Here is a 12829-nt window from a genome sequence, read left to right as displayed (position 1 = left end):
AACTCTCCCCTCAGCCTCCTAGATGCTGGGGTTATAAGTGTGAGTCACAGCGCCTGGCTTAGCTTTCTTTTTTTTAATAATTTATTTACTCCGTTCTCTGTGGTTTATTTTATTTTATTTTTTTACTTTTTGAGACAGGAGTCTGTTCTGTGTGAGTTATTATTAATAAACCTTTTGTGTTGCTCAGTTTGTCCTGCTGTGGCAGGCCCTGCCCTTGCCCCTCACCTGTGATGGTAAGATGTCCCAGCCTAGGAAGCTGACATACTTCTCGAGGAGCCCTCATTTCCTTAGCAGATAGCTGCGTTTGGAAACAGAGACCTGGACAGCAGATGTGCCTGTTGGCCATTGGCTTCTCCTGTTTCTGGCTCTTCCCGGTAGGGAGAGCAAGGAGGTATGATTTACACGTATCCCCATCAGTTCGTCTGCCTGCATGGGTCCACAGTTTGTCCTAACTCCATCTTACTCTGGGCGTTTCTCTGTCTCTGTGTACTTGTGTGTATTTCTGTTTGTTCGTCTTTGATATTTATCTCCCTCTGTCAGGATCCGCTCGCACCGTTGGCTCCAACCAGCTCGGCACTGGTCTCACTGTGGCCTTCCCAGTTTCTATAACACCCTTCTCCCAGCAACACCACCCTCTTTGTTTATATCTCCCTTTCCGTGTCCACTCTCCCCGTTCCTGTCATTTCAGACTTGCTGCTCCTGTTCCTTCTTTAGGGATTTGTGACCGTTACAAACGAGAAGTACTATATATTCTGTAAATGTGTAACAGTTGTTATAACTGGGTACAGTTATGCTTTCTTTTGTCACTTTAAAGTTTTGTTTGTTTGAGATAACTTCTCAAAGTATCCCAGCCTGGTTCCAAGTTTACTATGTAGACAGCCACAAATGACCTTGAACTTCTGATCCTAAGTGCTGGGATAGCACCATTTTAAACTTTCTGGGGTTTTGGGGGTTTGTTTGTTTGTTTGTTTTTTCGAGACAGGGTTTCTCTGTATAGCCCTGGCTGTCCTGGAACTCACTTTGTAGACCAGGCTGACCTCGAACTCAGAAATCCTCCTGCCTCTGCCTCCCAAGTGCTGGGATTAAAGGCGTGCGCCACCACTGCCCAGCATTTTAAACTTCTTAATCATTTTAGTAAGCTGTACTTTTGTTCTGTTAAGTAGGAAGTCAGTGTCTTTCTGGTTTAGAGAGATCAAACTGTATTCAAATAAGGAGAAAATGGGCATATTAATTTCTTGTTTTCTAAAGTATGCAACTAATCTGCTTTGCTTCCAAGACTTTTCTTATTCCCCATAGTTTTAAGTCTTTCAAAGAAAAACCTATCCTCAGAGCCAACGATCTAAAACTGCCCTCTCTTCTGGTGCAGATGCTCTAGGACTGTTTGGCAACTGCCCTGGGAAGGAGAAAGACAGCTTCCCATCTGTCTGAGGCGACTTTTCCTAGTACGTTTCAGGGTAGTCTCATGACGAAAGCCAGAAGGGCAGAGAAGCATTTCTAGAACCACCTACTGTGTCTTTTCTAGCTTTTACCCTAATCTCCCACGAGTCAAAAGGGACAGCTGCCAATGACTGGCTTTGGCCTCCATGTGGTGGGTAAACTGAGGCAGGCACTTGTAGGGGGTCACTGCTTGTATACACATATACATACAAATAGACAGACAGACAGACAGACACATGCATATTCACACATAGAATGCTTAGAGCAAGCTCCAGCAAACAGGCTCCAAGTATTTCACACATGCATACATAAATACACATAATTGGTGGATGGAAGGAACAATGTTCCAACCCCCCATTTGCACAGATTTTATACATGTACACATACTTGATGGGTGGGAGAAGCAATGTTCCAGCCACACCATACTTTATTCATTCTTTCTTTTTTAAAGATTTATTTATTTATTTTATGTATGTGAGTACACTGTAGTTGTACAGATGGTTGTGAGCCGTCATGTGGTTGTTAGGAATTCAGTTTAGAACCACCCCTCACTCAGCCCCTCCTTGATCCTCGATCTGGCCCAAAGATTTATTTATTATTATAAATAAGTATACTGTAGCTGTCTTCAGATGCACCAGAAGAGGGCGTCAGATCTCATTATAGGTGGTTGTGAGCCACCATGTGGTTGCTGGGATCTGAACTCAGGACCTTTGGAAGAGCAGTCAGTGCTCTTAACCACTGAGCCATCTCACCAGCCCCCATACTTAATTCTTTCTTCCATACCTTATATATCAAAAAAAAATCTTTCAAGCAGTATATAATTATAATATGATTACATTTTAGTTTTCTTCTAATGAATGATTATTTAAAAATGTGTTTTCCAATACCTTTACAAGAAATAACATTACATAGTACAGGTAAAGAAAACAAATTATTCTAAAAAATCCCCACATATATTCGTAACCAAGCAACTTGTTATAGATTAACAAAGTGTAAGCAAGCAAGGGAGTTTTCTCAGCCCGCTTCTCTTACTGGCAGGCAGCAATCTGCCGTTACAAAGGAAGAAGTAATTATTATTTATCTTTAGAAGTAATCTTGTAAGAATCTTAAAAGAATCACAGATCTAAGTTTTTATATAAATATCAGTCATATCTACCTTAAATCCTCAAAATGTATGCCTACTCGTCAGCAATTCTTAATAAATCATACCAGGAAGCTGAGGGAAAAGTGAGTACAAGAAATCAGTCACCACCTGTCCAGCCTCAGTGAGAGCCATGCTGCGTGCTGCCGTCATTCTTGTTCCCTGACCTTAAAGGGCCCCTAGCTTAATTAATAAAAGTGTGCCTTTCTCAACTTCATATTGTTCCCTAAGATTTTTTACATCAGAGCCAGTAGTAAAAACATCTCAGCCTAGTTCCATTAAACAATTTTATTTTTCCAGATGGTTTCTAAGGGTGGTAGTCATTGCTGACAATCTCCATCTCTAAGTTCTTCTCTAGGGTGGTGATAGAATTGTAATCTGCTCCAGCAGCAATGCCTGAAAGAGATCAAGCATTAGTATTGTGAATGCTAGAGATCCTGACCAGTGAGGAACTTGAAGCCTCCTTAAAGTTTTCATACAATTCTTAGATTAAGAGGAATGTGAGGGCAGCAATCAGAGAACTCTATAACAGCATGAAGTCATCAGGACACCTAGACCTTGGGGTTGCCCACCCATGTGGCCATGGCAACCTGTGGACTGCACTGCATGAGTTCTAAAGCCATTTGCAGTTCCTCCTGCATGGCCCTCTGCAGTCCATGACTGAGCACAAACAGCTGAGATTAAGACCCTGGTGGTGGTAAATGTCTCCCTCCAGTCTTGGCTGGGCATCCTTATCTGCCATTCTGTGCTGATCGACTTGACCTATGTATACCCAAAGCCAAACATGTGGGATTTGTATGACTCGTTCATGGTGAAGTACTCTGACTGGATACCAGGCAGAGGGAGGTGCCTTGGGCGTCAACTCCATAGCCCCTCTGCAGGGATCATGTGGAGAGAGTCCCATCTTTGGGTAGATTGCTAATTCTTAGGACTCCTTTGGGGGGGGGGAAATCTGTGGATATCTTGGTATGGAAGAGATTGCTGGGATTCTAGAAGACATGGAAGGGGATGTTCCTACACAGGCCAGAGATATCAACAAGGGCTTGAGGGTCTGGGGGCCAGGAAGAGTTCCATAGAGTAGTGCTCATTTGCTCTCACAGGGGGCTTCTTGCTTCTTTTCCAGTGTTGATGGGCATAAGCTGTCTGTAGCAGTTGACAGATAGGACAAGACAGCTCCCACACCAGGACTGCTGTTGTGGAAGTTGTCTTGCCAGATTGGCTACGACAAGGCAATTCACAATGCTGCTGCTCTAAGTTCTGAACTGAATCTGGCTGGTGGGTTCTTGTAAGAGATCTGAGCAGCTGACCTTAAGTCTCCCAGAATCCCACAGCCTGCTTTCTTGTATGTGCTATGCTGTCAAGCATGGGAACTGGATTCCTTCTGCTTCTCTCCTGAATTTGTACTGGGAGAGAGCATCAGTCAGTAGTGCTGTGATTAGTAGGTAGTAACGCTACCTCCTCTGCCCTAAGTAGGACATTCTGGTGGGGAAAGAACTTCCGAAGAGAAAGTGCAGGACTGAGAGCTCTGTTCAGCAGGTGACTGGGAGACAGCCAGAGTAAGGGTCCTTTGGGGACTCTGAAAAGCCCCCATTGAGGATTGCTGGGCGAGTGTGTGTTCGCCAGTGCAGAGGTTCAGAGCCACGCTCTCTTGGAAAGTGCTCCTCTGTCCCATGATGTTATGAAATGGTCAGACTTCTTGCTTTTTCTGACTTTTTGTTTTAATATTTTAAATATTTTATTGGCTTTTTAAGATGTATTTATTATTGTGTGTGTGTGTGTGTGTGTGTGTGTGTGTGTGTATGCTCTGTTTTCATGCACACCAGAAGAGGGAATCAGATTCTACTACAGATGGTTGTGAGCCTCCACGTGGGTGCTGAGAAATGAACTCAGGACCTGGAAGAGCTCTTAACCACTGAGAACCTCTCCAGCCTGACTCCTCCTCTTTTCAGCAGTACCTGACATTTGTCAAGGATTGACCAGAACGGCCCCTGGTTTGCATAGAACAGTGGTTCTCAACCTTCCCAATGCCGTGACACTTTAATACAGTTCCTCGTGTTGTGGTGACCCGATCATAAAATTATTTTACTACTTTGTAGCTGTAAGTTTGCTACTGTTATGAATCATAATATCTATGTTTTCCCACAATCCTAGGTGACCCCAGTGAAAGGGTTGTTTGACACACACACACACACACACACACACACACCCCGCAAAGGGATTATAACCTTCACACATTGAGAACTGCTAGCCTAGAATAATGAGACCATGAGGGTAGGCAGTCTAACACAGGAACTCCTCCCTGTTTTGTCCAGAGAGAGAACATTGCAGCCTGCAGTTTCAAGGCTGACTGTTATTATCCACATGTAAGGGTCACGTCTTCCAGGCTCTGTAATTAGCTGTGGTTTTTGCTGGGCTGTGAATTTGGTTGCTAAGTAAACATCTGCACTCTGAGCGAAGCAAGCATGTGTTCCCTCCTCCACTGAGTGTTCTATCTGCCCTGTGGACTGACCTTTCCCAGTCACCTGGAGCTTGCTGATTCAGACAGGCCGGTGAGCCCTGAGATCTGCCTGCCTCTGCCTCCAGAGCTGGGATTACAGAGGGGTCTTTTTTCATATCAGTGCTGGACATGAACGCAGGTCCTCATGCAGCACAGCATGCATGCCACCTGAGTCCTCGTGCAGCACAGCATGCATGTCTCCCATGTCCTCGTGCAGCACAGCATGCATGTCTCCCATGTCCTCGTGCAGCACGGCATGCATGTCTCCCATGTCCTCGTGCAGCACGGCATGCATGTCTCCCATGTCCTCGTGCAGCACGGCATGCATGTCTCCCATGTCCTCATGCAGCACAGCATGCATGTCTCCCATGTCCTCGTGCAGCACAGCATGCATGCCACCCATGGAGTGAAGGGCATCTGGCCCCCCTTTTCCTTTGTATTCAGTTTAGGACTCCAGTCTATAGCATGATATTCTACACACACTTGAGTCTTCCCTCCTCCACCAAGCCTTTCTGGAATACCCTCACAGACAGGCCCTTGGGGAGATTTTTAAGTCCTATCAGGGTGTCCATGAAGGTTTTAACCATTACCCCAAAGAACGAAGGAAACAGAATTTTATGTGAATTTCTATTTAGGCCAGTGATTTTGAAACAATTCAAGATAGACTAGGATCATAGAAATTTTAAATATTTCTGGAAAAGTATGACATTGTTTTGCTTGATTAACTCTGGATGAACAGTTAGTGCTCTTAACCAGCCCCTATTTATTATTATTATTATATGTGTGTGTGTGTAGTGTTCTCTGTGTGTGTGTTCTGTGTGCGTGTGGTGTGCCTGTATGAGGGAGATGTTGCCTGTGTGCATGTTTCTGCACCACATGTATGTCTGGTGCCCATAGAAGTCAGAGGAGGGCACCAGATTCTCCTGGAACTGGAACTAGAACTAGGGACAGTTGTGAACCACTCTGGGAATCAAACCCAGGTCCTCTGGAAGAGCAGCCAGTGCTTTTAACTACTGAACCATCTCTCCAGCTGTATAACACATTTTACATAAAAGGATTTCAAAAATAAAATGGCTGAAGGGCAGCTTTGCTGGAAATTGACTCTAGATAAGTTGCTTGTCTCACTAGGTTAATTTTTAATTACATCAAGATAATAAACTGACAAAATATTTTAGCTTTCATTAGTAGATCCATGTTAAGCAGGCTAATTTGGGTATTGTTATAATTGCATGAATTTAAATGCTTTAATTTTGGGTGGTTATTTTGTATTTAAATGCTATTTAATATTACATTCTTTAAAACATAATAACTCATACAATGTTGTAGTTTTGATGGGGCCTTCTTATTACTAGGAAAAATAATTTGTGACTACATGAGTCTCTCAGAACTGGCATAGGTTGGAACTGAGGGACTGCTCATCAGATAAGAGCGCTTACTGCACTGGAGAGGGCCTGAGTTCTATACCATAGATGTCTCTAGTTCTCAGAGATCCGACTCCTTCCTGGCCTCTGAGGGCACTGCATGCATATGGTGCACAGACATGAGCAACATACTCAACATACATAAACAAATCTAAACAATTTTAAGAGGCATAGGTTTAATTTTTTTCATGTCCTTAACTGCCTTTTTAAAATCTGTGAGTCAAAGTCAAAACGTAATGGTTTCCATTTTATGATAATACCTGTATGCTCTTAACTTCATTTATTAGCGATTAAAGTCACAGTCTCTATTGCTCAGAGCTCTACTAAGTAAGGATTAATACTGTTCCTGGCATCATCTGCTGGGTTGGTGAAAGAAAAAGATCTTAGAGAACATGAAGGCAGCCCCGAGAAAGAGCTGCTCCTCCGTGTTTTGAGCTTGTCTGGCTTTCCTAGCAGGGCTGATCCTGTGTCCTTTTTCCCTGTCACAGGTCCCTCAGTGGTGTGCTGAATATTGCCTTTCCATCCATTACCAGCACGGGGGCGTGATATGCACCCAGGCCCACAAACAGACAGCCGTGCAGCTGGCCCTGCGGGTGGCCGACGAGATGGACGTGAATATTGGGCACGAGGTCGGCTATGTGATTCCTTTTGAGAACTGCTGCACCACTGAAACAATCCTGAGGTTGGTATGCAGACGCTCGCTGCACCGCTGCATCGCTGCAGCCTAGGTGCTTCTTTCTTGGCTTGGGTTCTGCAATCCTCAGAGCGTTGGTCTGGCCTTCTGCATGTCCAGCACGCCTGGTGTAATGACGGCCCTCTCTAGCCTGACACACAACCCTCCCTTGTTTTCCCTCCCTGGTATCCTCCGTTGTCTCTTGTCTAAACTTCTGTGATTATAATCCTCAGGGGGAAAATTACAACTTGTTAGTTTCACCCAAGACCTTCCATCTTGTACATAGAGAGCTGTGCCTCCTAGTGAGTCCAGAAGGGCGGTTAGAGGGCAGATGGGACATAGACTTCTTTAGAGTGCTTCCTGTTGACTAGGTGCATCGAGTTCCCAGGGGCAAGTCCAATTTTAGTCATCAGAATATCTCTGACCTGCAAAAGCAGCAGCCTCCACCGCCCTCTCTAGTTCTCACATTTACACATTCTTGGGCATCCCCAGAATTCCAAACGTAAACTGTCTGCAGCTGGCAAAACCATGCCCCTCCTAGAGCACGAGAGCATCCTGGTTAGCCTCTGTGGACACTAAAGCAGCCCATATCCCACACCTGGGATTAAAACAAACACACGTACTCACATAAACACACGTACTCACATAAACACACGTACTCACATAAACACACGTACTCACATAACGGGGTTCTTAAAGAAACAGACGTTCTCACTCCACCCATCACTGCTCTTGTCCTGTTCATCGTCGCTTCTTCTGGAGTTGGCCAGTTCTTTCTAGTCCCTCAGAACTCAGTGCAAGGGTCACCTGCACCAGGAGGGCTCCCCTGGTCCTGTGGGCTGGGCTGTCTTTGAGGCCGCAGTACGTTATGGTATCAGGTGCTTGTGTTAACTGCCTATCAGAGGCCTCCGAGGGCTGGCTCCAGAGCAGGAGAGAGATGCAGAGAGGACTGAAGGGAAGAGCTAGAAAAGCAACTTCGCACGGCCAGGGCTTCTCTGAACAGTGTTCTGTCTCCCTCATAGACAGACAGTGCCTGTGCCTATCCCGCTCTGCAAGGAGTGGCCAAAGCAGCTTACAGCCAGAGGTGACCACCCGATGGCTTCAGGGGCCCTGGACACTGTCTTCCCCTCTAGGAGTTCAAGAGATGGGAATATACCGACCTCAGGGCCAGAATATCTGCACGCCCTTAGCCCACTCATGTGCATGCTGGTGTGTGGCACTCGTGTTGATTAGCGCTGCTTCAAAATTACAGGGCAGGGATGGTGTTCTGCACACTGCTCTCCCCGCGTCTGATATGCTTGTCCTGTGGAGGATGCTCCCTGACTTGGTGGGAGGAGGAGGGAGTACTGCCCTGGCCCAGCCTCTGAAGGCCGTCCAGAGCGCCCTTGTGACTCACTGTTAGAAGCAAGTGTCCAGCCATGGGGAATGTTCAGGCCAGGAATGCCTGGGCCTAATAAGGTTCTACAGGGTGTCTTACCTTTGTAAAAATTCACAGTGTATGCAACTATTGGGTGTATACGTGCTTGTAAACTACCACTATATACAGGTCACATACAAAAGAAAAGCACCCCTTCCTTGTCTCTTAGGGACTCACAAACCAGTTGGAAATTGGTTACACAGGACAAAAGAAACAAAGGGAGAGAGAGAGTGCTTAAGCTTAGCATTTTCAGTCACTATTTTTGACTTAGGAAGGGTGTTGACAAAAGTCTCATTCTGTAGCCAAGGCTGGTCCAAAGCTCTTAGTCCTCTTGCCTCACCCTCCCCACTGTCCCTCCATTTTATTTTTCATTCTTTGAAGTGGCCTTTGAAATGTCTGTTTTAATTGTTTAATAGCTTCAACTAAGTTCTGCAATCAATATATCTAGACTTTGGAAAGAACTCTTAGATGTAACGGTTTTTATGTTAATGAATGTAGAATCATAGTTTAATAATAGTTTATTATTATTATTGAGAAAGTCATGAAAATATTTATCCTGGGATATACTATCATTGTAAGAGTGTAGCAGGACATACTTTTTAAACATTTGTATGTTTTGGACTTGACTGTAATAAGATTATTTTAAACTCTGGATTCTGTCAGGCAGAGGAAGGGACTGTGTTTCTGTGTTAGTGTTGACTCTGAGTGGGAGCCCTGAGGCTTGGGGTAAGCTGTTGCTCATGTAGACGGAGTGTTCTGGCTGCTGCAAGTTCTAGTCTCTGCTGCTCAGACTGCCTTTCCCTCTCATCACTGTAAGACTGGTTAGCAGGACACGGGAAGGGTCTGGTCCTGAAGGTGGCCCAAAGATTCAAAAGCCCTTACAGTAAATAAAGAAAACCCCTACTTTTCTCTCAGAATGCTATCTTCCTAGGATGCCTTGTGGGTATACAGCCAGTGTCTAGCAGGGACTCTGCATAGGTTCCCACCCAGAGCTCTCTATATTCAGGTCTCCTCATCCAGAAAACCAATGGCTGTTCAGAGGGGCACTGTAAGGAGTAAATGCCAAGTAGGTAGGCCTGAAGCGTAGTGTGGGTGGTGGCTAGTTTATGATTATAATTAAATGTAATTAAATCTTTAGAATTTTTACCAGAACCAGTTTGTTTTCCTGCAGAGGTGTGCTGGCTATGATTTTGAGTGCCCTCAGGTTGAATGGTAATCTACACCACAGATGTTTCTTAATGGGCCCGGGCCTTACACATGCTGGGCAAGTGCTCTACCACTGAGCTGCTTTGCCAGCCCTCAGTCAGAATCTTTAAAGGTCATTACTAATTAGAGAAGCTAGTATTCTATATTCAGTTTTATCTTTTTTGTTTTCTTTGCAACCCTACTGGGCATATCATAGATACCTGATAGAGGTAACATTGCCTGCCTGCCTTCCTTCCTTTTGCTTTTTAAATTATATTAAAAAACACAGTTTAGGGGCTGGTGAGATGGTTCAGCAGGTAAGAGCGCCGACTGCTCTTCCAAAGGTCCTGAGTTCAAATCCCAGCAACCACATGGTGGCTCATAACCATCTATAACAAAATCTGATGCCCTCTTCTAGAGTGTCTGAAGACAGCTACAGTGTATATAATAAATAAATAAATAAATAAATAAATAAATAAATATTTTTTAAAAAAAAAACACAGTTTAGCAGGCTGGAGAGATGGCTCAGAGGTTAAGAACACTGACTGCTCTTCCAGAGGACCTGAGTTCAATTCCCAGCAACCACAGGTGGCTTACAACCATCTGTAATGAGATCTGATGCCCTCTTCTGGTGTTTCTGAAGACAGCAACAGTGTACTCACATAATAAAATAAATAAATAAATCTTAAAATAAATATTAAAAAAAAAAAAACCCAAAAACAGTTTAGCTCTTTAAGCTTTTTTCTACCCTTTTTTCCAGAGGGTAGACACCTAAATACTGCATACGTGAAAGTGCTTTCTTCTCTATATTCCATAGTCTCTTGTGCATCAGGGCTCCCATGTAGTAGATCTCCTGTGCAGTAGGTCTCCTATTCATCGGGTCTCCTGTGCACTGGATCTCCTGTGCACTGGGTCTCCTGTGCACTGGGTCTCCTGTGCACTGGGTCTCCTGTGCACTGGGTCTCCTGTGCACTGGGTCTCCTGTGCACTGGGTGTGGCTCTTAAACTTGTTCAGTTTTCAGAACTGAAGAGTTTCCAGTTTTCATTAGGGTCAAACTCAGTATAAAACATTTCTTAAAAAAAGAGAGAGAGAGAAAGTTTTCTGAAGATAAAAATATTAATACAACTTTTTAATGTTATTAAAATAATGTATTAAAACAATGTAAGGTGCTGTGTTACATTGCCTATCACACCAACAGCATATCTATGTAGTTACCACGACAACATTTTTAAAGCATGGTTCATGTGGAATCTTACTAATGTGAAACTGAGAAATGAACCTTGCCAGGCTTGGTGGAATACACTTTTAATCCCAGAACGCCAGAGGCAGAGGTAGGTGGATCTCTGAGGCCAGGAGAGTCTACATAGTGAGCTCCAGCCCAGCCAGGGTTATAGGATGGGGTGGAGGGGAGGTGAGTCGTGTGGGAGTGGGGGGTGGGGGAGAATTGCATCATCACGCTGAATTTAGCTGAGTTTTAAATAGGCCGCTGATCTCTCTCCTTTGAACCAAGGGTGGATATATTTACGTAACTCGTGCCTCCTCCACTTTATAGGAAGCATGGCTTTGAGGAAGCTGAGTGCTGACGAGATGGTTACTCAGCTGAGTTTTGCTGAAGAGGAACAAGGCTGTATTTGTGACATGAAAGGAGCTGACATGAACATAATTTGCTTTGAAATAGGGCAACGGTAGCTTAGTCTTTGTGTCCTAGTTAACCTTGGCAGAAGATGCCTGGAAAGCTAGATTTTGGATGCATTTGTCTGCATCTTGCATGAAATGCAATAATATTGCACTCAGAAAAGCTTCACTCTTAGGTTTGACCACTGAGGAATGATCCACAATTTGATACTGCTCACTTGGTAAGACACAGGATGAGTCTATATGAACAGGAAGGCAGAGAGTGAAGCTTTCTCGGAAAGGAAGGACAAATCTAAAACCTCACTATCCAAACCCTGGTGCCTGAGGAAGTACTCTCTGATTTGATAACAGCTTCAAATATGATAAATCATTTGGTTCACATCTTAACCCTGAGCTGGGTATGGTGGTGTGTGCCTTTAATTCTTGTGTGTAATAGGAAGTTTGAGGTTAACCTGGGCTACATTGTAAGTTCCAGGCAAGCCATATCTACATAGTGAGACCATGTCTCAAAAACCAACCAAGCAAAACAAAGCAAAACAAGACAGAAAATGGAACCTTGCCCCTACCTTTGGGGCCCTTGCTAGGTTCCTTAAACTGCTGGCCCATTTTCTGCACTTATAAATAGGAGGGGCAACACCTTCCCTTGGATTTACTCTGAAGATTACGTAAGAAATGTATGTATTGGCCCAGGGCCCAAACTAGGAACTAAAAGGAAACACTTGCTTCCATTCTCTCGGTCCTCCCTGAAAGGGTATTAAGCACTAAGTTGGAGTCCCCACTGGGTCAGGGTCCCCAGTTCCATCAGGTTTCATTTGTCTGAGAGCTTCACCGTATTCAGAACTGTCGCCTCACAACTGAAGCTTATCATAGTGAAGCAGATCGGGAGCAGAGCCAGCCAAGTGAGCTGTGAAGAGGGTCTCCTCAAAGGAAAGAAAGCACGTGTTTACATGACCCCTAGGCTGATAAAGCCACCTCTGTCAGCTTGGGGCAAGTCCAAATCCAAGCTAAATGTCAGCCAAGGGTCAACATTGCCAGCAGACCCATCCAAGATCCTCAGTCTTAAGTGCTGGGAGAGGTGGAGAATTCATAAAACTTCCTCTTCAAACAGTAAGCTGTATGCGTATACACACAGTATCAGAAAGAAGTCTTGATGGTAGTAGATGATTACCATGGAGCCTTTAATTTTTTTTTTTTAATATCTCAAAGGCCCCTGGGCAGGGGGAGTCCATTAAATCACCAGTGAAGGGGGCTGACGCTGGAAGATTTTGAATTTGAGACCAGCATCTCAGACAAATAAACTAAGTCACTAATCCCCTCCCTGCTCCATCAGGCGTGGTAGCCGGTTTGCACAAGTACTCCAAGCTGATGATTACTGTGTAGCAACTTCTTTCTTTTTTTTAATTTTTTTTTATTACGTATTTT

General features: G+C 44.4%; 1 protein-coding gene across 3 annotated transcripts in view; it reads left to right on the top strand.

The window, feature by feature from the left end:
* Positions 1–12829, top strand: part of Dhx32 (DEAH-box helicase 32 (putative)) — a 60845-nt gene that overhangs the window by 26501 nt on the left and 21515 nt on the right. For all 3 annotated transcript variants that reach the window (XM_021166201.2, XM_021166200.1, XM_029479342.1), the window contains exon 3: positions 6985–7178. In XM_021166201.2, coding sequence (XP_021021860.1) covers positions 6985–7178 — 194 coding nt within the window. The remainder of the gene's footprint in view (positions 1–6984; positions 7179–12829) is intronic.

This window comes from Mus caroli, chromosome 7, assembly GCF_900094665.2.
Source record: "Mus caroli chromosome 7, CAROLI_EIJ_v1.1, whole genome shotgun sequence".
In the NCBI taxonomy this organism is placed as follows: domain Eukaryota; kingdom Metazoa; phylum Chordata; class Mammalia; order Rodentia; family Muridae; genus Mus; species Mus caroli.
Note: the sequence above shows the minus strand (reverse complement) of the source record. Positions and strands in the feature narration are given on the sequence as shown.